Consider the following 27,931-nt stretch of genomic DNA (forward strand, 5'->3'; position numbering starts at 1 on the left):
GGTTTTAGAGCGGTTTTAGCTAGTTCAAGAATCATTAAAAAAAAACATCATTATTCGAATAATTATTCTTCCGCCAAGCAAAATAGTTCTTGAACAATACAATAGCAACGTGGGTTACTGCATTAATATTCTTAGATATTAAAATATTAGGCTATATCATATCAATATCAATCGAAACTGAGGACTGGAGCTGTGACTTTTACCCGTTAAAAACAGTTTATAATCTGTTTTATCTTCTGTTTTGGATCAACAGGACCTGGTGGGCCTTTCTCACTTTGGAGGGTTTTTCTTTTACCCCTACTCCAGTTTCTCTGCAGCGCCAGTCTCAGCCCAGTACCTTCCACGAGCCAGGCTGGATTTCAGAGCCTATCCAGGCGTCCACACCCAGGACTACCGCCTCGCCTCCCCGATGATATCTTCATCTGTTCCGCTTGTGGGTGACGGTGCCAACGGCTTGAAATATCACGCTCTTGCCCCAGATTTGCTGGTGCCGACTAAAACAGGCCGCACGGACTCAGCGGATGAACCCGGGACAACGCAACAGGTCACAGAGTCCAATGAAGAGGAATCGTCCTGAAATATACACAAAAATATAATTGAAAATAATGATAGCAGAGATAGGTTAGGCTACTACTGCTTTAAAATATCCATGCATGTAGTCTATCCACTTTCCACCTTAGCCGATACCGTTCTCTCTTAGGTGGAGAGAGGGCCACGCCAAAACTCATCTAAAAATCCGACCGTTTACGTTTATCTTGCTTATCGGGAAACGTAAATAACTTGATAGAGCATGACTTAAGACGTTGTAGCAATCGTTAGGGTGTGCTAGTAAATTCGGCATACATTTTACAGACCAAGCAGCACTTTATTCCCATAAATATTCAACTTTTATAGGCTGCTCACACTGCTAGCTACCGCCCTCCGCTGTCTCTTTTGGTGGAAGAAGCTCGTGGGAATAACAAGTGGATCCGTTAGAAAAGTTGAAATTGTATTGCAGTTAAGTGGTGGCTGGTAAATTCTATGTATGCCGAATTGAAGAGTGGCTCTTAACGATTCAGAAAAGGTCTTAAAGTCTTGTGTTTTGCCGATAAGTAAAGAAACATTAAACTATACCAGATTTGTGAATTGGCTTTGGCGTGAGGGTCTCTTCATACAAGAGAACACAAGCTATTATCTGTATATTCGTGAAAAATGCACTTGATTACAGGCTGTTTTGTTTAATGGCACTGCGCTGACGTTGTATTCCAAGGTAACTTATTTTGATCTCCTTCAAATAGGTCTATTACTTTCACTCACACACACACACACACACACACACACACACACACACACACACACACACAGTTTAGGTCTACATTAGCCTAAAATCACGTAGGCCTGTTGTTTCTGCTCTAATTATTTGCTAGTAGTTTCAAGGAATCCATAATTGTTTTTGTTTTTTTCTATTTCTTCTTTGATTATTGTAATATCTAACATTTTATTAAACATTTTATGGAAAGCGTATCTTTTCACTGAAAGATTTAACCTAGTCAGTAGTTTTCATTTAACTACGTCACACAATTTGGCACCACAATCAGACAAGCATTTTTTTTTTTTCTTAAAACCTAATAGCCTAGCCTAAATACCCGATTTGAAGATTGAAACCTGAAGAAATGCTGGCAAATTTAATCAACACTGTTTCTTTAAAAGTGCCAGCTAATGTCTATAATAAATGCTCTTAAGTAACTCGCATTATTATTATTAAAAAAAAAAACACATGAAAGTAAATGTAGGCCTATGTAGGTCGGGCAATAATTGTTGGCATTATTAAAACATTGTTTTTGGAATATTCTGTGTTTGCCTTTTTAATTATTTGTCTTTAAATCTTTGGTCTTTTGTGGTTTATATGACATTTCATTTCAAGCAATGCACGTGATAGACCTATGGTTTATTTTAGGCATATTCGGGTATTTCTTTGATATTTTGACCGCTGCAATGATTTTTGTTGCTCCCCTAACGAAAAGCCACTGTCATATTTCTATAATAGGCCTCTTCCTTTAGGAACGTATAGTGTGTCTGTGCTACTCAATATCGAGTCATCCATGTGTCATCTCCTATATGGTATCATTACCCTTATATATGCAGTTTTGCTGTATTATTTGTATAGTTTTTATTCTGAAATGTATTAAGATAAGAGTAAGAATAAGAGTAAATTGACGTGCGTAATGGGATTAATATAAGATTAATATGGTTCATCATTCGTTAGAAAGGCTTTAACATTAACAAATAGCCATATCCCTGTTATGGGGTGAAAACCTCATAGCCTATGTCCAAAATGTCGACTGTTAAGAAACTAAGAAGAGCAGCTTGTTTTCAGCCTGACAGCCATGCATTGTGGAGTTTATCCAATGGGGGGTTTGAACGGTTTTAATCAGCCCAAGTGTGGTTCAATTAGAGCAGCATGTGATCCTTCAAATGAAATCACCAAAATTGGAGTTATGAGGTTTTCACCCTACGGCAACGCTATGTAATTATAGCTGACGTGGCTACTTTATCTTATGTGTTATAGGCCTAATTCAATAAAAATCCAATGCAGACTACGGACCGAGACAGGATGCTCAATGCCGACCAGCACATTATGGGGGGGAGGCCTGCTTAAACTTTAACACAATAATATTAAATAAAGTTATAGTTATTCTGGGTCCCGAAACAATTTAAGAAATGTAGGAATTAAAACTCACGAATCTTATCTTAATTTGTGGCATTTCTTTTTTTTTTATCTCCTGTGGTATTCCTATATCTTAATAACTATGGTATCCCTAATATTGCACTATAATGTCACTTATAAAATCACTGTGGTATGACTAATATTCCTATAATATTCCTATAGGGGCTGAAGTTATAGCCTATAGTGTGTCTGTGATATTCAGTAGGCCTAGTGATGTTTAGTGTTCTTATCTCCTATAGCAGGCCTACCACAATGTTCCTACAGGGAGTTGTAGTTTTTGCTGTCATTTTGTATAGGCTAGTATCCCTCTATTTTGAAAAATTGAAATAAAATATGTTTCTGCTCCACAATGTTATGCTGCGTTCAGGTCCTATGGGAATAACCGACGAAATTATTTGACGGTTAAAAGCAACGATTTGGAAGTGTTCATACCTTCAAACCCACTTAAAGCCGTCAACACGCCAATATTTAACGTTTTCTGCAGATTTTGGCTGCTCCCGATAATCATTTCACTTCCCTAGTCTTACTTAGCATCACAAATACATAATCTTTTGAAAGAGAAATGCTGATTTATCTCTCCTCTCTCTTTTATGACTCAATAATCTTAATATAAATACAATTCTAAGTAGGCTAATAAATATCATTTACAAAACACAAACTAATTTTGCAATGGCATTCAATCTATAAATAATAATAATAAAAAAAAAATGCTGGCAGGTGTATTTTGGGCTGATTTGGGAGCTTTGTGGGAGGATTTTCAGTCTCTTGGGCTAAAAAAATTTGCCTGACCTGGCAACCCTGCCCACTAGATGGCGAGATGACGCGAGGGACGTAGGCGCATACTGACGACGTCATAGCCATGGGACAAAGCATCAAAATAAGAAATCCAATGTAAAAACTCGTATCGTAAATGTAGCTGTCAGACGCGGATTTTTTAGTATCTATGTAGCATTTTGAGGATGGCAAGGATTTCTGTAAACTATATTCTGCTGTGCGGACAGGTCCTGTTGCTGCTGACAGTGATACTTTTACAATGTTTGGAAGGAATTCACTCCCAAAACTCGTCGACATCGGAGACACCCGCTGCTCCTCCCGGCCAGGGAGCGACGACAGTCCCGTTTAGCGAACAGCCGCAGGAAAACGAGACATATCATGTAATACCAGTCGAAAGAGTGAATTACACCGAGCACTATGAGTACAGACCACCGTCTCCGGTCGTCCTCTGCAGCTATCTGTAAGTATGGCCTCGCTAGCGTGAGTGGCATTTTGGCGTGCTAATGCTAACCTACACATAACTGATGGTAGCTAGCTCTTGTATAGAGAACGTCACACCAGAGTCCTTTCCGAAATCTAGCAAATTAACGCTCACGTACTCCTCGGCAAAGTTACGTACCAGATACAACATGAGTTAAGACCGTTTGTGAATCTTTAGAACCCACTCTTCAATTCGGTATATATTCAATACTCAAAGCAGCACTTCCATCAATAAAATTTCAACTTTCAAAATTGGCTGGCCTGTTATTAACCCAATCTTCCACCAAAATGGTCAGTGGCGAGCATCATGTGCCGATATTAAAGTTGAGATTTTATTCAAATAAGGTGCTGCTTGGTGGATCACGTGAATGCCGAATTTACCAGAGGACCCTAATGATTTATTACACGTCTTAGTTCATGGTCTACTAGGTATGTGCTTGATAAGTAAGGCAACATTAAACTGCCAGATTCTTTTGAATGAGGTTTCGCATCCGGCTCTCTCATCCCCAAGAAAAAAATGGAACATATTTACTAGCTAAGGTTTACCTTAACTCACGACAGCCTAGTTAGCCTGTTATCCAAATCAGTCTCACACTTCCATTCTCCTGTCTAACTTGACACATCCCTGCTGTGGCATGTAGGCCGGAGGAGTTCATCCACTGTCAAGACCCTGTAGATCATGCAGGCAACAACAGTGCTTTACAGGAGCTGGGCCACGGCTGTTTGGGGGTAAGTGTCAATACAACCGCCTTGAACTTCATGATAAGCAGATCCTACTATGTGGCGTGCTCATACATTCAATTGAACATATCACTGCTTTTCTCTTTAGTGGGGAGGCCAGACTCAAAAAGAAGTGAACCACACGCAAGTTATCTGCACCGCACTAGATGATATAGAGTGTGCTGGACCCAGAGAGTTCCTCAGAGGGGATGTACCCTGCATCAAGTAAGTGATGCCACGCTTGACACACAACTGTATAGTCCTGATATGTGCCATTCTGTCTTGTAGGGAGAGAATGTCACACCAAACTCCATGCAAAATGCTGTTAATTTAAAGCTGTAGTAAGTAACTTTTATGGATTAACATTTATTTAGAAGTAATAAAAATAAATTGCCACATTGGGTGGCCAAAGACAAGCCGGATACGAACAGTGGTAGCCCCATTCCTTTGCTATTCCCATTTCAAAGTGAAATGTGTGGCAACCCATCTCACCAATGAGGAGAAGTCTGAGGTAGAAGGCGGGACTCCGTCCTGTCAATCACTCCTCCTGTCACTCAATAGGAGGTGTGTCATTGCTTGTGTCGGTATGAATTTCTGGAGATTTGATCTTTTTTGTCCCAAACTTACTTACAGCAGCTTTAATGTGGCCTTTTTTTTTATTATCAGCAAACATGATGTCACACCTCATAGAACATCACTCCAGACCTTTTAGGAATGGGTAGAAAGGGTAGAAGGTCGGCATGCAAATGATCCACAGTTTTGGGGAAAGTTACTTTTGAAACTAACTAGTTACTTTACTTTGTTACTTGCCCTAATAGTAACTAGTTACTTTACTAAGTTAGTCTTTATTAAAAGTAACTCGTTAGAGTACTTTCACATTACCCACTTAAAAACATGCCTTTAAAATACATCTTCTGCTGATGTCATCACTCTTATTGTACAGAAATCATCACTAATCATCATGTTTGGGACACAGCCTTAAGTAACAAACTACTGTTGTCTAAAGAAAACATCAAGGTAGCTTTCATTTACCTGGTTCCACATTAAATACTCAGATCACAGAAGCGTTAACTGATCCTGTCTGGTCTCACAAGCGCTTTCAATTCAAATCTTAGGTATGATAGTGAAAGCTAAACTTACAGTTAACAATAACTTGTTAAGTTAGTCGTTACCACAAAAAAGTTATCTGATTACGCGTTACCCTCAACACTGTCCGTCAAGCAGCTCATATTTCAATAAATTCTCTACTGTTGTTACTCCTTGTCTTCCAATTTCCGCACCAAAGGAAATGCTGCCCCACAAGCTTATCAGGTGAAAGTGTCTCCCTGTATGAAAGGCATAAATACACAGATCGTTGCCTGTCAAATGCAGCACTTGTGGTTCTTCTTTACTCACTGAGGCTTCAGAGCTTCTAGCCGGCCTTAATATGGAGTTCATTACCGAGTTTAACAAGGAGTTTATTAGTGACTGTGTGGGGGAGTAGTGAGCACATTTTCCCTTAACAAGAAAAACAATTGCAAAAGTTGAGATTTAATTGAACTGCAAGCTGCTTGGTGGATCATTTGTATGCAGAATTTACCAGTAAATCCTAACAATTTGGAAAAGGTCTTGAGTGATGTTCTATGAGTTTTGTAGAGTTTGAAGATAAGAAAAACCACATTAAATTAGCAGTGACTTCTATGGAGTTTGGTGTAATATTCTATCTGACAAGAGAGGACGGCATGCATCGGGTCCAAACTGTATGATGATGCGATGAAGTGGATGTATGTATGTGTTACTCTGAGGTGCGTGATGCATGATGACTGTTCATCTCGGTTTACTACTTATTTGGGAAATATACAATCGTAAATAGTTCAGAATATATATTTGTGCACCTGGTACCAAAACAATACCAAAAACTCTCAGACTCAGACTGAGTCTTGGTGCCTGGTTTAACATCTTCAGTCTGCCTAGTGTCTTTTGGCATGCTTTACACGCAGGCAGTAGTACAACCATGCTTGGGGACTGTCTTAATGATGAAAAAAAATCCTAATTGGATTAGATTAGTTGAAACATTAATGATTGCTGTGGGGAAATTGGGTCATCACAGCAGCAGAGAATACTGGATATAGATAAGAATGAGACAAGAGTATGGAGGATAATACAAGTATTCACACCAACCAAATATACTGGAAATAATACAGCAGCTAAATAAAGATATAGCATCTTTTTTTGACAGATGTACTGGTTGAAGCCGATGTGCAATGTGTATTGATAGCTATTCACATTATGGGGGAACAAATATACTGAGATGTGTCCAGGCGTGCAAATATGCATTGTAGCTATTCTCATATTAACAGATTTACAGATGGAGTCAACATGTACAGAAATATAGGCAGAACATGAAGATGTGCATTGTTAGCTATCATCTGGTAAAATTTACAGATAGACTTAACATGCTGCAGAAATTAGTCCAAACATGCAAATGTGCATTGTTGACTTTTATCTAATGTATATATGCATTTTTGTGCCAATTCAATAAGATTTACCTTTTTTTTTTTTTTACAATTAATTTTCACCTAGCTATTAAAGGGTTTAGTTGATCTAGACCAGTGGTTCTCAACGTGGGGTCCGGGGACCACCAGGGGTCCTTGAGGGGGTTCCAGGTGGTCCCCAGCAAATTGATGAAGTGTTAAACCTCACTATTATTTCATTTACAAGAAGTTAACACAATTAGAGAATGAACTTATTCTTTTTTATTATAGTTTCAGTGTTATCTCTACCTACAATACAGATAGTCCAGGAATTCTGGACAAAATCATATCTAACAATAAAAATATTCTCAGATTTGGGTTCAAGAGACAATATCTCATCAACTGGGGGTCTGTGGCTTTAATGTGTCCTCCATTAGGGGTCCTTGATATGAAAAAAGTTGAGAATCACTGATCTAGATTAAACTCTGTGGCCTAAAGGACTTCACCACTAGAGAGCACTGTTTACAAATGCATAGAAATCACCGCTTGACTTTTTTTTTTTCTGCCATGTTTTCCACAGCACACCATGTTCACCCAGCATCTCTCTGCATTCAGCACATAACCTCAATCTCTCTAGTAACCGCATAGAGATCAGACACATAGAGCTGAGCTGCAGGTTTTCTCTACTAGCCTCTCTCATAAATCTTTTGGTTTGTTTGAGCTCTTATTTTGATATTTCCTTTTTCCACCCCAAATATCTAATATTCAGTTTGTAACAGATATGGCAGAAAATCAATACACAGGGCGTCTGTAGATCTAAACTCAAGGCATTAAAAGGTGTAGAATACAGTTAAATATAACATTAAGTCTTCCATTCAGTGTTAGACGTCTTAAAATTGTTACGATTTCTTGGTTTTTGCATTGTGAAATCAGCCCAGGCAAGATTGGTCTCCTATTTCATTCCAACTGGCATGAAAAAGGTCTTAAAAAGTCTTAAATTAAACTGGTAGACACCTTGATACAGAGTGAAGAATCGAACTCATCTGCGGAATTGTTTACTTTTGGTTTTTGCACAGATACACCGGACACTACTTCATCACCACGCTGCTGTACTCCTTCTTCCTGGGTTGTTTCGGCGTGGACCGCTTCTGCCTGGGCCACACCGGCACCGCCGTGGGCAAGCTGCTCACCCTGGGCGGCCTGGGAATCTGGTGGTTTGTTGACTTGATCCTGCTCATCACCGGCGGGCTGATGCCCAGCGATTACAGCAACTGGTGCACGTACTACTGAGGCCGAAAAGGCAAACGCCGACCGAGGACTCTGCTTCTCAACTATTCCTTTTTCAGTTATCGGTTACATATTGGGAAACCCAAGGGTTTGGCCGTAGCTTGCCTTGGTTACGAATGCTGTGTTGATGCTTGCGTATGGGGGTTTACAGCAGTCCAGGGACCTCCCGACAGTCCTTGAGGGGGCTCCAGGGGATCCCCAGCAAAATTAAGAATAGTTTAATTTTACTATAATTGAATTCACTTGAAATTATCCCCAGATTGAGAATGTATAACAAGGACAGTTCTATTCCTAGGTTTCATTGTCACCACTTTTATCACCCCGCATACAGTGTAGACAGTTCTACAATTCAGTACTAAATCAACAACAACAAAAATCTTCAGTATCTCCTTGGGACAAAACCTTACCAAATGAGGTTCCATGGCCTTAATGTGGGTCTATTTTGGGGTCCCAGGGTTCCTAAGCAGGTTTGGAAAGTACACATTTTTCTAGTTATCGACCCACTATTCCTTTCACATATTGTCATTTTTGTTGTGAAGAATATTCCCCAGCTGTGGAGTGATACGACCTTGTTGTCACACTCACATTGCCCAGCCACTATCGACATAACATCATATCGAGCCCTGACCAAACTCTCCCAATCCAGCCAAGAAATTAGATCAGCTAGAGCTTTATTCTCATTTATCTCAGGAAATTCATTTCCACGGCAGAACAGAAACAGAAGAAATTCAAGTCCAGGAACTCTGTAACGGAGAATGTGCAGGAACCCCCGGGGTCTGTGACACGGAAACATTTGATCACCGCTGGTTTGCAGGAAATAAGGCACTAATGATCAGCGATCTTGTAACTATTTTGCCTTTTTCTATGCTACGCTGAGCTTTAATCACTACTACCCTGCACCGCATTACTAAAAACCTCTCCCTGACCCTCTTACTGTACGCTCCCACTGGAGCGTACATCAGAATATTGTATTTTTCTCAGTTCCTCGAATGTACTCCCGCAGTGAAATGAAAACAAAATGAATAGCAAATGAAACAAGGATTGATTACACATTACAGCCAGTCAAGCAAGTATGAACACAGCGCCCAAGATGGATAGTGATTACATAAGTCGTGTTTATGGCGTGATTGTTGATTTAGTGTTTTGAGTTATTGGCTTCAGGAAAGTTTTGAGGCAGGGCAAGCAGTAAATTCCTCAAGTCGAAGCTGCGGGAGTATTTCTCTACTTTGCGTCTCGGTGTAGAGTCTAACCCTGCTTAGTCTAAAACTAAAATGAATGACTTTATATTGAAGGTCTTCATTGACGATGTACTTAGTTTCTAGGCTCAGGTCTGGGAAATGACATGAAATCTTCAAATCTTCCAACTCATTTTGTTGAATTTCGTGTTTTTACTTGAACCGAAGGTTTATGCGGCCCTTTTTATAGGTAGAGCGAGTTTCATGTCCCTAGGGTCCATAAAGCCCATTCAGAAGCCATCATAAAAACTTCCAAAAAGACATGATCGTCAATGTGTCGACCATTTTCCTCATGCTTTTAGGAAGCAATATATTTTCAGCTGGTATTAAAATCCTGCTTTGCATAGTACAGTTTTCCACTCGAGATATGCTTTCTTACACATCTGTAAAAACTGTGTACATAGTGACTTTCGTGTACAGGATTTTTCTTTTGTTTGTTTTTTAACCTGAGCACGTTTCTCAGATGCTGATTGCTTCATCCTCACAAGTCCAAATCCAGTTGATCCAGAATCCAGAATTGTCCCAAATGTACTGTAACATACTGTATTGATGTCTCTGTTTTGAAGATTTTGACGTCCATGAGGCCCTTGCCCTTGTAAAATACTGTATATAATATTGATCTGGCCGCCAACGTGACTTGGATATTGTTTTATATTCTTTAATTTTAATCCAATGAGCTATTTATTTATTTGCCTTATCTATTTATGTTGTCTAAAACATGTTCCTACGAACATTAGGGGAATACACCTCCGCGCGTCTCTCTTTGATTTGACAACGTATCCTTTTCAGATGATCTCTAATGGCATGTTGCTCCTGAAACTAAACTGCTACTGAAATTAAAAAAAAAGGAATACATATGCGACTTGAGATTGAAATTAGGGATGGGCGTACTCAATTATTTTGCACAGATTGTGCTCCTAAATGTCTTGTCTTTTTAATTAAGCAGCACATGTGCCTCTCGGAAAGAAATGCCACTGTAGAGCGCTGGGACGACATATTTTCCCCTATTGCGAAGGAATGCAGACTGTCTCACTTTGCTTTTATCACTCCACACAGTAATATGGTTCAATAAAAAAAAAGTGTTTGGTAAAGCGGTAAAGTGCCTTCTCTTAATTCTCTGATTTGATTTAATGGGCTCTGGTTTGTGCAGAGAAGTAGAACGTCAATGGAAGAGCTTGTTGTCTCTACTCAGTACTTCAAGATATTGACCTGAACTACAAGATCGAATTGATTGAGCGCACTCAGTTGCTTCAGTTCCTGCAATGTGCCAGTATATGCCCAACAATTTGAACAGGAGTGGGAAAATGTATGTATATCTCAAGAAATACATTTTATTACATTTATGTACATATATTTCACCAATAACAGAGGTAAATACACAATCAAGTACAATTCTTGGGACATACAGCTGTTAGGTTAACTATATCACCTCTATACATTGAGGATTGTCTTGTGTACACTGGCACTAAGGAAAGTATTTGGTACTCAAAATATTACATATTCTACCATTTGAATGAATAACAATAGACAAGAGCGACAGAACTTGTTTGCTTCAGTTTAAAGGAAAATCCCCCCTTGGATGCTGTTCCACTGTTAGATATCATCGATCTGTGATGTTTAATGCATTCCAGGAGTTACTTTGTGATGAAGACAGAAAATGAGAAAATGCATTGCATTAAAAGAATCAAATCAAGTAAGTTTTTAAGGCAGATAAAAAGATAAAATTCATATAAGAACAAGCAAAATGCATTGCATTAAAATAATCAAATCAAGTAAAATAGAAAGATATTTTTACCCCCTTAAAGGAAACCGAAAGAACAGAATCAAGCGGCGTTACTTCTTGGTATTGAGTAGTCACGCTCACATTGGTGACACTGTCAACCAGTATACGATTAAGTGTGCTTTACCTCTCCAAAGATAATCACAACTTAAAAGACTTGTTAGGGCTACACCCTTTCATGCTAGTCCTGTTCAGGTAGAGCTGTCTCTACTGCTCAACCAATCAACATTATGCTCTTAACTGGGAAACACTGGTGTATGGGCATATAAATATAGCTAGCTAGCCAACTAGTTCGTGAATCTTGTAACTGCAGTGCATACTGGTCTATTGAGGCTTCTGTCTGGAGTAATTGGTCTCTCTCTCTCTTCTACGATGGATTTCGCCCTGTGTGATTGTCGAACGTCTCTCGGTGCAAAATGGCGGCTCTAGAAAGAAGCCCTCGCTCTTTGATTCTGAGGGACTGACGCCAAAACTGGATGTTTTAGATAGCTGAAACATTTTTTTGCCATCAAACTCCGTTGTAGCTGCGCTGGAAATATCTAGATATCTAGGAAATATCTAAAAAAAAAATACATCGCCAAACAACAAAATGAGCTTAGAAATGCAAGGTACATCGCCAATAACGGTTTTTAAGTGATAGAATTTAGGGTGGACTTTTCCTTTAATGCCTGCCATTTACTAAAAACAGCCAGTCTATCAGTCAATCTCATCAGGAGTGATGGTTAGTGTAACATCCGTATCGTTCCGTCGCACCACCACAGAAAAAGCAGCGCCGGTCTGGACGGCTTCACTCACGTCCTGCGTAGTGTCGACCGGCCGGCCGTTGATGCCGATGATCACGTCGTGATTGATCATGCCAGCGCTGCGGAGCAAACAACACCATACATCACACACACATAAAGCCTTGCCAACACAGACCCAACACAGGCGGGCGGGTTTCACACCCTAAGGAAAAACATCATTGACCTTTAGACCAGTCTTTTCCTGTTCCAGGTTCCCTTCCCCTCAAGAGCGAAGGTAAACAAAAGAAACGGCGGGGTCGTGACATTATAATGTGCCGCACTGCATTGACATTTATATTTGAGGCATTTACTGTAGCTGATGATCTTATACAGAGTGACTGACAATGCACGCGAGACTAGAATAACATTAAATTCCGATTTCACCGACCCACGGTGACGAGTGCAAGGGGGAGTGCAGCCGGAAAAAGGCCGAGAAATCCGGACAATTCAGTATTGTCATGGTAAATTGACCTCCTCTGTCATGCATCCGGTGGTATGTGAGACTGCTGCTGTATGCCGCTCAAGGCTTCAGGCTGCAATGGGGGGCTTTTAGGAATATAGTGAGTCTTAAGAGTCAGAGAGAGATCCTGTCTACATGAAGAGGAAGATGTCAGAGCTTTGCCTGTGGGAAGCACGTATATATACAAGTATAATGAGCAACTGGACCACAGTTCAATCTGCAGCCTTGAGAACCGCAGGGATGCTCTTATTCCACGCCTTTGAAAATATCCAGAGGCCCCCAAACACCAGTTCACAGCGCTGCTGTTGCATTTTGCAGGACCTAGTGGCTAAACAACACCGTGCTCTGCATCATACTGATTAGCTCCAGGTAATGCCTTCTAATAAAAAGCCTACTCACCAGTGTAGTATCTTACTTTGAATCTCAGGCCAAGAGGAAAACAGGATGTGTTTAATATTTTCACAATCTGAAAACATGTTTTATGCACCATCTCTGAGATTTGGGTCAATATCTTGTTGACATTAATGAATAATGTTGCCATCTATCAATTAGGGTTAGACTGATATGGGTTTGAAGGGCAATACCATTTTTACACAAAATAAATTCAGTATGCAGTGTTTTCCCCTGAATTTTATTCTTATGAGGGTGGAAAAGCCTCTGTAGCAGTATTTTGAACACTGAAACCCAGGATAATAATTATAATAAAACATATTCATGCATACTGTGTTGAATCCAATCAAAATGCCTCATTAGAAAAGATTCTGGTAAAGGGCTTCCCATGGACAACCAATGCAGAACTGATCAATTATACAATGAATATGTAATCAAACTGCATCATATCCATCAGATTGACGACACTGACTGATCAGGCAAATGTTGACCAGATATATCTGTCGAACCCTACTGTATTTTGTCCCATTCCTGTACATGCAAACAGAATACTTATAGGTGTACTACACCAATGAACAGGAGAGGCTTTGGCTTGACTCTTACCTGAATGCAGCGGTTCCAGGTAACACCTCATAAATATAAACCCCTGAGCTCACATCTGGAAAATCACTCTCTCGATCCTTGAGATCTCGGATCAAACTGGACATACAGAGAGGAACATAGATTAGAGGAACTTAGAAACAGTCTTTCCCAAAGAAGACAAATTATAGACTGTCTAATTAAATTTGCACCCATCCTATGTAACCTGAAGATTTTGTTTTTAAATGAGATATCTATCTATATCAAATTAAAGTGATTTTTTTTAAGGATAGTAGGTAACTGAAGTCCAAAATTAACAAAATGATTGCGCTTTTACAGCCGGGCTCCTCTATATTTAAGAAATATTGGTAACACTTTACTTGAGGTGCTCATAAGGCATTATTAGACATGCATCATAAGCACATTGTGAATGCGTGGTAACCATTATTATCAGAACACAATATAATAAACACAATATGCAACAACGTTAGAGGTGTTTATGGTTATTTTTGGAACTGTTCAGATGTTTACTCACGATGGTGAGAGCTGCAGCATCCGGATGCCTATGTACTTCTTTTTTGGCACAGTCTTTCCTAAAGGCGATAAAGTCAAATCATAGATCATCAAAATCATGCCTAGAGCCAAATCAGCAACACGGATGAAACATGCCATCCTGCTAACCGTTGATTTGCCTGTCATGGGATTCAGCGAGGAACTGGCGTATTCTGTCCGCGGGAATGGCAAAGGAGATTCCTGCAGTCACTTTCAGAGTATTTATGCCTATCACATCCCCGTCCTGTTAAACAAAGAGAGTGGAAGGACAACCGTAAGTGAAGATTGTGGTCCTAAGAGTTTCACTGTTTATTACATTTTTGTCGCAGCTATGGAAAGAAGCAATGGCAGTGAGAGTAATTTACCTCTTTTTCTTCCAATGCACAAAACATAACTCATCGTCTATTAGGCCTAAGTGTTCTTTTCCCCCCCATCAGAGCTACAATAAAAATGCATCAGTCTTGGTTATTGTAGTAACTTATCTACGTGTTCACAGTGAAGGACGAGTAATAAAATGTGCCAGCGGTATGGCGACTGTTCCCCTTTACAAAGAACTGTATTTTTAGAAAACAAAGCTGGAGGCTTGATAAATGAATGTACCATCTGTATGATTTGAATACACAGTACCAATGCAAAAGGCCTCCATAATAATATAAGCCCTAGTCCTAAAATACTGAGGGAGGCTTAGCCTTAAACTTCACAGGGGCACCCGAGGGAGTAGCTATATTATGTTGTCCTTTACTTGTTTTTTTTAATCAATAAGTACACATAAGACACCCCATAAGAATATTTAGATAATGCACTCGAAAATCTTTCCAGATGCAGGATTAAAATGAGCAATGCAGCGTGGAGACTTTGGGTATTAAATAAAACAGAATCGTGACCTTGCTCTTCACTGTCATAAATAAAACAAGAAAGATCGCCTGCATAGCAATAAGCGTAACAGATATGCAAATGACACGGTATTATCCTTTTACATACAATGTAGCACCAGAAATCCTCTTACCAAGTTAACAAGCGGTCCCCCGGAGTTGCCGTACTGTGAATCAACAGAGCAACAAGTGATTCATTTAAAACAAAAAGTGACAAGGGAGATAAAACGCAACGCAGGGCCAAGAGAGGAAATGAATGTTTTTTTAATAAATGCTTTTTGTGGACTCGCTCACATTGATGATGGCGTCGGTTTGGATGTACTCCATGTCGGAGTCCTTGAGGCCCAGCTCCAGGCCGTTGCGCTGCGCGGTGCTGATGATGCCGGTGGTGACGGTGTTCTGCAGGGAGAACGGGCTTCCCACCGCCACCACGAACTCCCCGGGGCGCAGGTCAGACGACTGGCCCAGCTGCAGCACTGGCAGGGGACTCTGGAGCAAGGGAGATCAGCAAGGAGACAGAATCTTGTGTTCAACAAAGAAGGACAAGAATGGCAAAACGAAAACATTTCATTTTACAAGTGAACATTTCACAAGTTTGGACTTTTAGTTCTACAAACATTTCTCAGAGGCCGAGTTACTTTGGCAGAAATAATCTTATTGGTTGAGTTAAACTTCAATGAGCCAAATAACCGCAAATTAGCTAACTAGCAAACTTGAATGGCAAAGAAGGAACTTGAATATACATAAAAATATAAATGGCAGTGACTTATCTACAGCTATGGGCTTATATGGCTAGTTTGAATTTGTAAGGTCAGAGGTTAGCTAACTAGCTTACCTAGATAGCTGTAGGCTAGTATGGCTAGTTTGAACTTGGAAGGACAGGTAGGCTAACTAGCTAACCTAGATAACTTTATGGCTATGGCTAGATTGCATTCTCTCAGTTAGTATAGAAAGAGCGCTAGGCTTCCAAATATTAGCTACCTACTCCCTTACCCCTTGCTTTTTTCACTAGGCTTAAGTTACTTGTAGCCAGAAAACTGGTCAACTGTGAACCAACCAAGCCTTCATGACCATGTCATTTCATAATTTGTGTATATTTTAGGCAGGTGTAACCACACAATGGACCAAGTGTGTTCATTCACTAAATCCTAAACTATGGCAAAATCCCTGTATCCAATATCATTTGCCGTGAAAACCTGCTTATATCTGGGGTCAGATGGAGCAATTTGTGATGATGGACAAGACATTATTATTTGATCAGTGTGATAAATTATTAGGCATAGGTCCCCAAACTATCAGGTTAGAGGGAAGTCCTGAATACTTATGTGAGTTTATGTAGCTTCCAAATAAATTTCTGCTGATTTTTGCTTGACCTTTGCTCTTCATTATGATAAATAAAAACTACAAGATCAAGTTTGTACTCACTCAGGCATGACAAGTGCTACACCTTGCCATACCCAATTTACACCCATGGTAATGAGTGTTGTCTATGAATCTCTGTCTACGTTTCTAAGACCAAGGACCACGTTGGAAATGAGTATTTGTTTTTGTGTTATCCTTGATTATTTTCCAATGCATCTGAAAATTGTTCAGTAAACCAAACTAAACTCAGCCTTAGCTTGTCTCTGCCTGCCTTCTCTTACCCCGAGCTGAAGCTCTTTTATCTCTGGGGTGGAATATGATGCTCGGCCGAGTTTATAGTCACATCTCCTGGGGCACGGAGCCTTGTGCCATGACAAATTTGCCTTTTGGGCAACCTATAGGTCCGCTTCTACAGAAAAATATATCATAGTATACCTGTCACCACTCCCACATTATTTTAAGGCAAATTCCTTCACATTTATTGTCCCTTTCAAAGTAATTCCTTGTTATCTCCTCTTGATTTGTGAGGAAATCCTGTATTCCGATCAGTTATGAAAATCATAATCATCTTGTCCATGCCGAGTGGAGTTTCAGAGAAGCGGTTGGGGGTGGAAGCCTTACTGCCATACAAAGCAGCTGGTTGAGTAAGAGCATGTCTAAACAGTGACAAATGTTTTATTCAAAGCAACACTTGCAAATACAAAAAAAAATAGCACCGAAGCTTTGAATTTACATGACATGACCAAATACCCCCTGGGGGAAATCAGACGACAAATTGACCATGTTAAGGAGCGGAGTCTAATTTTGGTGGACAAAGGCCCCTTGATGACTTCCTCCCTGGAATATCTGCCCCACTTTCTGTGCAGGATTAATACCCTGTGTGGTGGCTTTGATGTTAGCCACTGATGACAAGCTGCCAGGCCCGGGTAAAACACAAGACGGAATTTTAGTCCAAGGACCTCGGGGAGCGGAGTGAAAATGGAGTCGCCTCTTTCCGGCGAGCACTCACTTCTGACTCAATTTTGATGAGTGCGATGTCCGTCTTCTGGTCCACGTCCTTGACCGCGGCGTCGTACTGCACGCCGCTCTTCAGCTCCACTTTGATCCGCTGCTTGTTGGCGAGCACGTGCGCGTTGGTGACGATCCAGCCGTCCTCCGACACGATGAACCCCGAACCGCTCGACACGGGGACCTCCTGGTTGGAAAACGGCAGCCTGGCGAGAGAAAAGAAGGGAAAAGGGATAATGCTGTATCATAGGTGCTGAATTCTCAACGGTCCAATTTTTGTTTCGTTTATGCCAATAGGGATGTTTATGATGCTCTTTGCTGAGGTGTATTTTACCTTTGGAAAAGTTCTAGATGCACCACTGCTGGAGCAATCTTATCCACCACGTCTGCAATGAAGTTGAACTTGTAGCGCATACTTTTTGGATGTTGGGTTCCTGGGAGGATACAACACAGGACAGTAAATGAAGAGTTATTATTTTAAAGCATTTTTGGGAGGAAAAAAAAAGTAGTAGTTCAACATTCACTTTCTCTAAACTGGAAAGGATCTACTCAAAGAACTTTACAAAGTACCACATTTCTCTTCATTTTGTCTTATCAGTCATTTTGTAAAAGCCGGTGTCACTATTTTTAAAAAGTAAATATCTCATTTTGGCAGAAGATTTTTCATATTGCATTCCTTCCTTGCCCCTTTTTAATCTGATAACTACTAATGAGAAGTGTGATTATGATGCTAACATTAGTGAGAGCTTAGACAAATCAGGTTGTCATCTGAGCATGTGGCTGAATATTAAGCTGCGTTCTCAGAGGCAATGCCAGCGACATTTACAACGCAGGGACTACTTTTCAGGCGAGTAGCGGCACATCCTTGCTCGTCTGGCAGCTTGCGCACGCGTCGGCACCTCCAGAGGAACCGTGGACTAACTGGAAAAACAAACTTCTCTTTCATAAAAGAAACAGATTATGTTGTGATATTTCTCTGGATTCTTGGTACAGTTCTACTTGCCCGTGCTTGAACGGTATATCGGCTGTTTTTGATCTTATATCACTAGTTATCACCATACTTATACCAGCTGAATGCAGGCGTGCATGCCTACAAGGGGGCATGTAAAGTCGATACCCAATAACTTAAGGCTTGTAACAGGTGGGGCTCCCTTTAAAACCGACTCTGCCCTGGACACCTGCGATTTATGACTCCTTGTTGTTACCTTAGGGCCAAAGCAATCTCTCCCCCCTTAATATATCACCAAAGCAGTCCTCCTCTCTCTCCTCCCTATCTATTGCTTTGGTTCTCACGTATACTATACCTGAAGCCGTCATACAGCGTGCAATGGATGGCACAAAGTTATTCGCGGGTGCTCTGCGAAGCACCGCTAATGAGCTCATCTCTGCAGAAGCATCCTTAAATGCAAATGACAGTGCTGCCAATGCCAAGAGCTGCTTTGGCAGAGCACCAACTATTTGTGCCTGTCAGAGATCGCTCCCACCAAAACAACAATATGTTCCCTACTGGTAGAGCATAGCCTTCTCTATCCTCTCAATTACGTCGGAGGGCCGTGCCAACTTGTGCGATTGTGCGGGATTCATCAGGTGACTATCGCTTACAATCGCAAAGCCCTTTCATCTAGCATTGAGTCGTAAAATCGTATTTTTTGTCAAATAAGTGAAATCTGCCCATGGGGTGAGATCATTTCATTTGTTTGCAATGCAAATCATGCACTTGTGTCAAGAGTTTTGCTAAATGAAGTGAAATTATCTTGATTCTAGTAGAGATGTGGCTTATTTACAAAATACTGTTACACAGTTTAAGAAGATTCTTGAATTTTTGATATTTGTTTTTTTATTTTTACTTATCTTATTCTGTATTTCTTATCTAATGTCTTGTAGGCCTATACATTGTGTAAAGCACTTTGAATTGCCTTTGTGCACAAAATTGCAGGTTTTTTCATGTTTTGAAGAATTTATTTTTTTTTACTGAGTGACTTGTCATGGTGAACACTTATGCAGTATGTTAACAATGTTTCCTCTCTCCCCTCTGTTAACAGCAAGGTCGGAGTACATTCACCCTCAGTTCAGTCAATTCAGGAAGAGGATAAACAGAAATATTTTGCCACAATAGTTTGCACTGAAATGAGTGAATTGAAAGTGTTTTGACCCCAACCCTTGTTGACAGACGCGCTGACTGACAAAGACCTAAACGCAGCTGGATTATGGTGAATTGGCTCCGCTGATGGTGGGTAAATATTGTTCTCCAAGGCTCAAACAGTGATGGATGAACGAGCCAGGAAAGTCCTTCAAAATAAGTAAATAATGGATGCACACATCAAGGACAGGTTGTTTATGAGCTTTTCAAATTGAAAATTAAAGTATGACCCTCTGTATTCAATAGTGTTGTAGTACTCGAGATCGGTCTTGGTCTCGAGACCGGTCTTAAGACCACATTGTGATGGTCTCGGTCTCGTCTCGGACTCGACTGCATTTTTACTCGGTCTTGACTCGGTCTCGGACAAAGAGGACTCGGAATTTTATTTCAAGACCAGTCGAGACCACAAGTGCAGTAACATCATTACCTGCCGGTGCATTGTCTGATTTATTTATTTTTTACTGTGATTGGATATAAAACTTTCCCCTTCAAATTGCAACCGATAACTTGGCTTATTTTAAGTTTGACAGTTTATTAACCATTAAACGCTGCCACCCTCACTCACCCCCCTCTGAGCTGCACCAAGAAAGAGAACGCAGGATACAGGAGGAGAGAGCACCATGTGTGGCTGAGGAGGAGAGAATGAGATAATACAATTTGCCTACAGAAATCACAGAGAGTTTTGCAAAACAGTTCTAAGAACACGCACCGATTCCATACAGGCACATGGCGCGTTCAATTCAATGCGGTGAATTAAAGCGAAAGTGAAATCGAATTGCAATGTTTCAAAGGATTGCCTTCTGTCACTGAGTACATACTGTACATCCATTTGTATTTTACTTAAATTCCTAAATAATGCTTTCTTTCTTTTTGAATTTTAGCAGAGAAATGGTGTAAATGTTGAGCCATCACTCTGATTACATGGTCTTGAAAATGGACTCGCATTGGTCTGGTCTCGGTCTTGACTCGGTCTCGCCCCCCTTCGGTCTTGGTCTTGACTCGGTCTCGCCCCCTCAAAGTCTTGGTCTTGACTCGGACTTGATACGCTCTGGTCTTGGTCTTGACTCGGTCTCGGTTTAGGTGGTCTCGACTACAACACTAGTATTCAATATCAATATTTCAATTTATAGGAATGAAAAAATAAAACAAAACATAGGCAATTGATGGTTCAAGGTATGAGCGATCTCTGTTTAGCGGTATGCTGGATGCTGGATGGAAGAGCAGACATTCGATGGAATATGCTGAGATTTAATACAACCTTACTGCCAAAACCTTCAAATAACAGGTGATCACACACACACACACACACACACACACACACACACACACACACACACCTTACATCAAGCAAGCAGAGACGCTGTAGACATGTCAACACGTTCAGCGTGTCTTTCTCCTGATCACCCCGGTTACTAAGCAGCAGGGAGACAAGGTGATGACATCATGTTGACAAGGCTCTTGCTCAAGTTAACACACTGACATCTGCATGGCACAGGACCGCATTACCCTTATATTACCTTCACTACACTGGTTGTTTCAGGTTTAGAAATGAATGTCAAGATTTTACTCAGTATTGTTTAAGCTGAAATTTGGCAACTTCGCAATTTAGCGCCCCCTAGTGGCAGCGAGTGATAATTGAGTTTTTGAACGTTTGATTGAAAGTGTTCATTACCCAGAAACTGTGCAATGTTGAGTGTCCGTACCTGACACCAGGATTTCATTTGGGCAAATAGGTTGAATCCACAGTGTCTCAGTTATTGGGGATGGGACAGAGTTAAACTTTTACAGTGCAGCTTTAACCCTTGGCCGGCTGGATCTCAGTTCATTTAACACATTACGTTCGTGTCACAGCCTGCTCTGCTGCAAAGGAGCCAACATTCGGGTACGAAGCCAGAAGTTGGAGGCCAACATTTGAAAAGTTAATTGAGAGAAAAAGCAGAATAACAGCTGTCTGACCGCTCTCTATTTTGTCCATAATTGTTGTGAGCTATTAAAGGTTGCCTCCAGTCACACGACAACCATGACTGCTGACCAGGCCTTTTTTTTAAAACCAGCTCCTAAAACAGACACGCTTTTATACAATTTACCTATTTTATTGTTGCTGTGTTTGCTCGTTTTACTCACCTGTAACCCTGTATAAGTGGCTTTTATTTATTCCTGTTTTGTTTTTTTGTAACGATCAGTTTATCATTAACATTACTAGCTCCAGTCTGGCTGGTGATACATGAGGCATTTTGGGGGCAAAGAACTGCAGATGATCAATACTCTTAGCAACAAGCAAAAACTATACAAATTATAATGTTCCTTTGTGATTACAGCTGAGGAAATCTCATTAAGGTGCTGTCGCTCATCACACTTAACCAAATTGTCTCCTTTAAAATCACTGCTTTTAAACACGATGCGGCCCTCTCTAAAGCACATAGAATATTCTGTGAGCTTTTTGCATATACCTGCTTTTCTAGAAAAGCAGTGGGAGGGCTAATGCATGATGAATTCCCGCTCTTCTGTGGGCGGCTATGATAGGAAACCGCACATTACGAAAATGGATAGGACAGGATAGGAAAATGAAGACGATGTATTCGCGCGGCGGTGTAGCCCGGGATTCCCTCCGGAGAATTAAACATCATCATCGGAGAAATTTGTGACTGCGTTCTGTCTTGTTGCTCTTCTGAGCATGAATATGCAGAGAACTGCGGGCGCACTATATCAAGCTCGCCGGGAAGATACATATTCCAGTTCTATTTCACGTCATCCGATATAACAGTCACACGCGAGTCTCTGGGAAGGCTTATTAGCTTCTCAAGTCAAATTAAAGAGCATAGGTGATGATTGGTGTTCAGCAGGGTTCCCCGGGTGCCACATGCCCAGGAATTGTGAATGATTTGGATTTTTTTTTTTTTTGATCAGGGTCTTTTTATTGTAATTTTTCACATTATATCATAGATCCAAACAGGTCGATTTGGATTTTTTTTTATCCTTATTTATCTGGGGAAAGTTGACAGAGCAGGCTGGCTGTTTTTCAGCAACGCCCTTTATTCACATTCAGGGGATTCAGTGCCTTTGCTCAAGGGAAACCACAATAGTATTTGTCCCTCATTTATTTCCCCCCGATAAGATTTCTCCCAGCCAGTCCAGGATTTCAACTGCCAACCTCTGAGTCACAAGCCTTCTCTTCTAACCTCTAAGCTAAAGTCTCCCTTACTGTCCCTTACATCCATATTACCTCCAGTAATATGGATGCTACTCTATGGTACATTTAGCTTTTATTCTATCACTATCAGGGGCGGCAGTCGAAAAGAAAAACTGAAGATGTAATTGCAGCCTGTGAACCAAGAAGCTGCAAAGGGCCTGGAGAAAAGCAGCAGGAATCTCCTGAATCGAATGCATTTTGATGTTTTTGTGATAATTTTTTGATATGCGAGAATTATGCCGGTGGCTCGGCTCACTGCTGGGGACGCAGCGTGTCGCCGGCGGAATGACAAAAAGCTTTATATCACTGGTATTTCATTCACGAGAAAATAACACAATAAATGAGAGTGCCGGAATGACACATAATCACAGGTTTCTCTGCCCCACAATTATCTCCCCCAGCTAGCCAGTTTTTTGTTTTTTTTTTCAGGTGTGGGCCTATGGGATGAATTGTTATCAACTGGGGGTCTGCTTGCCAGTGCAAAGACCTGTTTGTCATTGGGAACCCATACTCTGGTCATCTCCCAGTCTAAGCTGAAGTCTAAGAGCTTTCTAGGCTCTGGAGCCACTCCCCAGTTCAGTGTCCTGTCCTCCTTTAAAATACTTGGGTAAAATGCTCTTTTCAGGCTTGCTTTTACTTCAGCAGTGGACTGTTTTTAGTTGTTTTTCTCGTTTGTCATGAGTATTTGCATTAGCCCTTTGTATTTTGCTCTTTTCTCTACTCTGTTCTTTATTTATGAGGCTTTTCACTTTATTGATCCCATTTTTGTATTTTGTACTTTTGTCTTTTCTCTTCTTTATTTGCTTCATTGATCGCACTTGTAAAGTGCTCTGTAACTCAGTTCTCTTTAAATAAAGGGTAGGCCTATTATTATTAGTAGTAGCAGTAGTAGCAGTAGTATTAGTAGTAGTAATAGTTGTAGGTATTTTGTACTTTTGTCTTCTCTCCTTTATTTGCTTTATTGATCACATTTTGCTCTGTAACTCAGTTTTGGTAAGTTCTCTCTAAATAAAGGTTAGTAGGCTATTAGGCTACTAGGTTATTATTATTATTATTATTGTTAGCAGTTGTAGTGGTAATAGCAGGGGTCATAGTACTCTATACTTGATAGCATGGGCCCCCTAACATTAAACACTGTTCAACTGTGGCAGCCAACAAGTAATCAGAGGCTTGTATTTGATTGCCTACACTGTGACTGTGGCCACTTCAATCAAAAAAGATGAAAAAATACACAGGTGAAATTTGGGGAAGAGAGAAAGAAAGAAAGAAAGAAAGAAAGACAGACAAATCAATACCACAACTCACCGGAATCACACCGACCCCTCTGGATCTGAAGGACCGGGGCGGTCTCGCCGAGCTCGGCTCTCTTATTCTCGGCTCTCAGGCGGCAGACGCTGGGGTACGTCCTGCCGTCGCTGCCGCACACCGGGCCGGAGGAGGCGCAGACGCAGGAGCCGCCGCGGGCCCCGCCGCGCTTCCCCTGCGCGGAGTCGCACCGCAGCCCCTCGCCGCAGGACACTCCGCCGCCGCTGCCGCGCTCCCCGCAGGACTCCGCCTCTCCGGCCGCGCACACCACGCAGCAGCCGCACCCGTCCTTCACCTGCCCGTAGTAGCAGGCCTGCGGCGGGACGGGGCAGCGGGAGGCGTCGCAGACCTGCGGACAAGTTTGCCTCTTGGAGAGCGGGCGCGCTTGAACTGCAGCGGCGAGGAGGATGAAATAAGCCGCGGACTTCATCATGATCCAGCAGTTATGGCACAGCTATCATAAAACAAGTGCGGTATTCCTCCTCCCGTAGATTGTGAAGTCCTATGACTGCTTGATCACAGTGATATTGGTGCAAAAGTTCATCTAAGCCCACCACCTGCCACACACACGTGCACAGTCAATCTCATAGCTGCTTTACATAAGATTGCCTGAATGTCACTGCAATTATATTCTAGTAGCAGCATGCTGATGCTGGGTACTCATCCAACCCACTGTATGCTGCGGTCCCTCGTAAGCACTGTGGAATGCAGAGACTCGCGCACGTCTCTGGCTCTCCTCACACTCCTGTTGAGACAGCAGCATGCGTCTGATCATAAGCAGCAAGCAACATGTTTTCTATGATATGCCTATAGCTTTGAATTAAAGCAGGGGTGCTGGTATTTGTTGATGCTGCAGTGAACTTTAGGGCCTATTCTGGATAGTTTTCAGAATTATAATTCACACTGCTCACACACACTGGATGTATTTGTATGAGCAAATATATGTTCTAATGTGTTTTTTATCACATACATCAATCATGTCATGTCGTATTATCATATACAGTATCAGATCAGATCACATCATATCATTCACATCTGTGCCTGTGTTACCAAACGCTGCCAATCACCTCACCACATCTGCCAGGTCCCCATCAGCTCTTTTTTTTTTATATTCTTGTCATCCTATACAGAAACAGATGAGTTATGGAGACAGATATGGGAGACCTCCATGTACGAGGAGGGTCCTGCGCCTGGCGACAACCGCGAGGGCGAATGCAGAGCGAAACCCCACCTGCCGCGGTCAGAGCGTGTAAATATAGGAACAGATGTGTGACGACAGCTCAGCAGCTTCCAGCGAGCGCCACGGCAGAGTGAGCTTTAAGGTGCTGTGTGTGTGTGTGTGTGGCGCTGGTGGGCTACCAGAACCACACTGACCATAAAACAAGGGAAGGTGCATTTCAAATCTGTGGGCTATTAAAAGGTGCATGTAGCATTTTTTTAAACATCGGTATATCACTGTCAAATGAATTTAGTGCCTTGGTGTAATTACATAAGTGAATGAGACCATGGAGACGGTTGGTAGCCTCTATCTCGATCATTATGCTGTTGTTAGTGCTAGTGTTAATCTAAATTAAGACCGCATTTCCCATCAACCCTGTTGCTTTCTGTCGCCCCTTCCCCCTCCCGGGTGTCTTTGTCTTTACTGAAGAGGATAAACCTGTTGGAAGTGATTTTTCCCATCGGCCCTTTCGCTCTCTTCCACCATCTGCCAGTGCCCTCTCCTTGTTTTGTGCCGTAAAACAGTTGTCCTTTGCGCCGTAAAGCAATCCAGCAGATTTAACCGCTAAATATGACCCAGCGAGAACCCAATGTAAAATGCAGTGTAGAGGCCGGGTAGAGGCTGCCGGTCTTCTCGGCGATGGTCTCGTTTGTTCACAGTCATTATACTGTATGTCTCAAAATGAATGTGGTGATGATTTATTGATCTTTAACTTCATAGATTGAACATTACTGTACAAGCAACCAACAGTAAGGTAGAGGGGAATGCATGGAAGATGCTGTAAAAACTACTCCTGTGTCTCTCGAATGATAATGTATGACAGAGAAGAGCTATATAAAGAAGTAATATGAGGCAAAATTCCAGTTGTCAATATTGTGATTTCAATACATTTCTTTTTAATGTATTGTACAGCCCTAATCTCATCAGCATGTGCATTCACCAGTGTGCATTTATGTTGCAGTGATGGCTTACTTTCTTGTTTGAAACGATGGGCTTGCACTGCTGTTTCCTCCACTCTAAAGTAAAAGGGTTCTATAGGGTTCTTTAGGTTTGTGCTATAGCAGAACCCTTTATGGTGCTATAAAAAATGATTTAAAGATGTATCAAATGTTTCCAAGGACTGTTTTTTTTTAAGAATAACATTGGGTTCTTTAATCTGATTTACCAATTTTGGATTTGAACAGATGAGAGGGTCCTTTGAATGATCACAGTCCTGTATAGAGCCACTAGATCCTTTGAAAAACCCTCCTATTCCTGTGTGTACAGTAGTGTGAGATCTGTGTCAGAGTTAATAATGCAAGGTAAGCTGAAAGAATAAGGTAAGGCTCGCTGAACTGAGCTCACCTGACACTTATCTGGGGATTAAAACGGTGGTTTCTGAAATCAAATCAGAATGGGACCAGTCACTGTTTGCTGTGCCGTGTCTGGCATTAATTGTACCTCAAGGGAATCAACCAGTTTAGCCCAGGATGCGGTCCAAACTTTGGGTGCGTTTCCCCGTTACTCAAGCAGCTGAGACTATAGGCCATGGACCTGAAAGAGCGATACCGCACAGTTAGACCTGTTTGTGTCAAAAATATTTCCCAAACCCACAGAACTTTATTTAAAATTCTAGCCGAGATCCTAAGGTTTCAAAAGATACCAAATATGTCATGCTGAATTACAGGGAAATGTGGATAAAATGCTGCGCAGGCATCTAGAATTTTTTTTCCATTTGATGGAATGGTGCAGCCAGAAAAAGTGGCACTTTGGGTTTGAATGAGCAGATACAGAATATGCATGTGACATTGTGGTACAGTATGGAAAAAATGTTTTTTCTAACTTTAAGCTATTTAAGAGGAACTTTAAGAGGGAACTCAGAGTACAAGGGGTTAAATAAAAATTAGTGTTGAATTTCAGAATCCCTCCATCTTTAATATAATGTTCTCTTTAGGAAATGTGGAAATTAGATGAACAATTCCTTTGAGGTAATTGGGTCAAATATAGTGATAGATCATATATCTATCACTGTTCTTTATCTGGTATCTAAAGTAACTATTTCATGCCAAAAAGTAACTGGACCATGTTTTCCTAATCGCTCAGTACCTTGTTATGATGATGTGTTACATGAATTTAGCATGAGAGTTTTATGCTCATGTGTTTTCCATTCCTGGAAAACTTTGACTACATTTGAATCCCTCTTTCAGTCACACTTTCATCTTTTGTTTTTTGGGAGTTGACACACACTGGAGATCCAAGATGGGATCTTCAAAAGACACAGATTCCATTCTACTTTAGTCGATTTTTGTTTTTGTTTTGGGCTTTTAGATGCCATAATTAGCTGTCTGCTCTTGTTATCACTGAGAGAATAACGATCTATTGATGAGTGGCCGCTGCCGGTATCTCTCTCTCCTGAATCGTACCTGTTGGAGAGCAGTGCCACCATTTGATCCATAGTTGGAACTCATTTGATGCTGTTTCTTGAAAGTTGGTAAACACTAACAGTGTCTGACTCCTCCAGATCATCTTTGAGCGGCTTCTCTGAAGGATCCAAAGCATCCTAAGCACTTTGATCCTATACTGTTGGCTGGTAATGTGGACAGACATGGAAATCTAGACTTGCAAAGCCTCTACTGAAATCTAATTTCGAAACTGAA

The 27,931-nt window shown here is 41.1% G+C and overlaps 2 protein-coding genes across 5 annotated transcripts; one reads left to right on the top strand and one right to left on the bottom strand.

The window, feature by feature from the left end:
* The first annotated feature begins 3,580 nt into the window (after positions 1–3,580).
* Positions 3,581–10,745, top strand: tm2d2 (TM2 domain containing 2). 2 transcript variants are annotated; one of them, XM_071512649.1, is made up of 5 exons: positions 3,581–3,819; positions 3,895–3,941; positions 4,603–4,690; positions 4,791–4,906; positions 8,211–10,745. In XM_071512649.1, exons 1-5 carry the CDS (start codon positions 3,667–3,669, stop codon positions 8,422–8,424), a joined length of 618 nt encoding a protein of 205 aa, XP_071368750.1. In that variant the 5' UTR covers positions 3,581–3,666; the 3' UTR covers positions 8,425–10,745. The 2 variants fall into 2 exon arrangements, with proteins under 2 accessions (XP_071368750.1, XP_071368749.1); XM_071512648.1 differs by having other exon boundaries at positions 3,581–3,941.
* Positions 10,746–11,016: 271 nt separating this feature from the next.
* htra4 (HtrA serine peptidase 4) lies at positions 11,017–24,575 on the bottom strand. 3 transcript variants are annotated; one of them, XM_071512645.1, is made up of 10 exons: positions 24,077–24,575; positions 17,776–17,875; positions 17,450–17,647; positions 15,952–15,958; positions 15,366–15,560; positions 15,206–15,238; positions 14,329–14,443; positions 14,183–14,240; positions 13,672–13,767; positions 11,017–12,298 (listed from the first exon to the last, which is right to left on the bottom strand). In XM_071512645.1, the coding sequence occupies exons 1-10, from the start codon at positions 24,507–24,509 to the stop codon at positions 12,133–12,135; spliced, it is 1,401 nt and encodes a 466-aa protein (XP_071368746.1). In that variant the 5' UTR covers positions 24,510–24,575; the 3' UTR covers positions 11,017–12,132. The 3 variants fall into 3 exon arrangements, with proteins under 3 accessions (XP_071368746.1, XP_071368745.1, XP_071368744.1); XM_071512644.1 differs by lacking the exon at positions 15,952–15,958 and adding an exon at positions 20,986–20,993 and having other exon boundaries at positions 17,443–17,647; positions 24,073–24,575; XM_071512643.1 differs by lacking the exon at positions 15,952–15,958 and having other exon boundaries at positions 17,443–17,647.
* Between the last annotated feature and the right edge of the window lie 3,356 nt (positions 24,576–27,931).

This window comes from Centroberyx affinis, unplaced genomic scaffold (assembly GCF_046629955.1).
Source record: "Centroberyx affinis isolate AG114_WGS23_722 - 3 ecotype Tasmania unplaced genomic scaffold, CSIRO-AGI_Caff_v1 ptg006411l_1, whole genome shotgun sequence".
NCBI classification, from domain to species: Eukaryota; Metazoa; Chordata; class Actinopteri; order Beryciformes; family Berycidae; genus Centroberyx; species Centroberyx affinis.

Coding starts and splice junctions, on each gene's coding strand:
- tm2d2 (XM_071512648.1), top strand. CDS start 3,667: ATGGCAAGGATTTCTGTAAACTATATTCTGCTGTGCGGACAGGTCCTG. Junction 4,691..4,790: donor TGGGCCACGGCTGTTTGGGG/GTAAGTGTCAAT, acceptor TTTTCTCTTTAG/TGGGGAGGCCAGACTCAAAA. Junction 4,907..8,210: donor GGGGATGTACCCTGCATCAA/GTAAGTGATGCC, acceptor GTTTTTGCACAG/ATACACCGGACACTACTTCA.
- htra4 (XM_071512644.1), bottom strand. CDS start 24,509: ATGATGAAGTCCGCGGCTTATTTCATCCTCCTCGCCGCTGCAGTTCAA. Junction 15,561..17,442: donor TCATCAAAATTGAGTCAGAA/GTGAGTGCTCGC, acceptor CCCTTGCTCCAG/AGTCCCCTGCCAGTGCTGCA. Junction 12,299..13,671: donor CCTGGAACCGCTGCATTCAG/GTAAGAGTCAAG, acceptor TTTGCTCCGCAG/CGCTGGCATGATCAATCACG.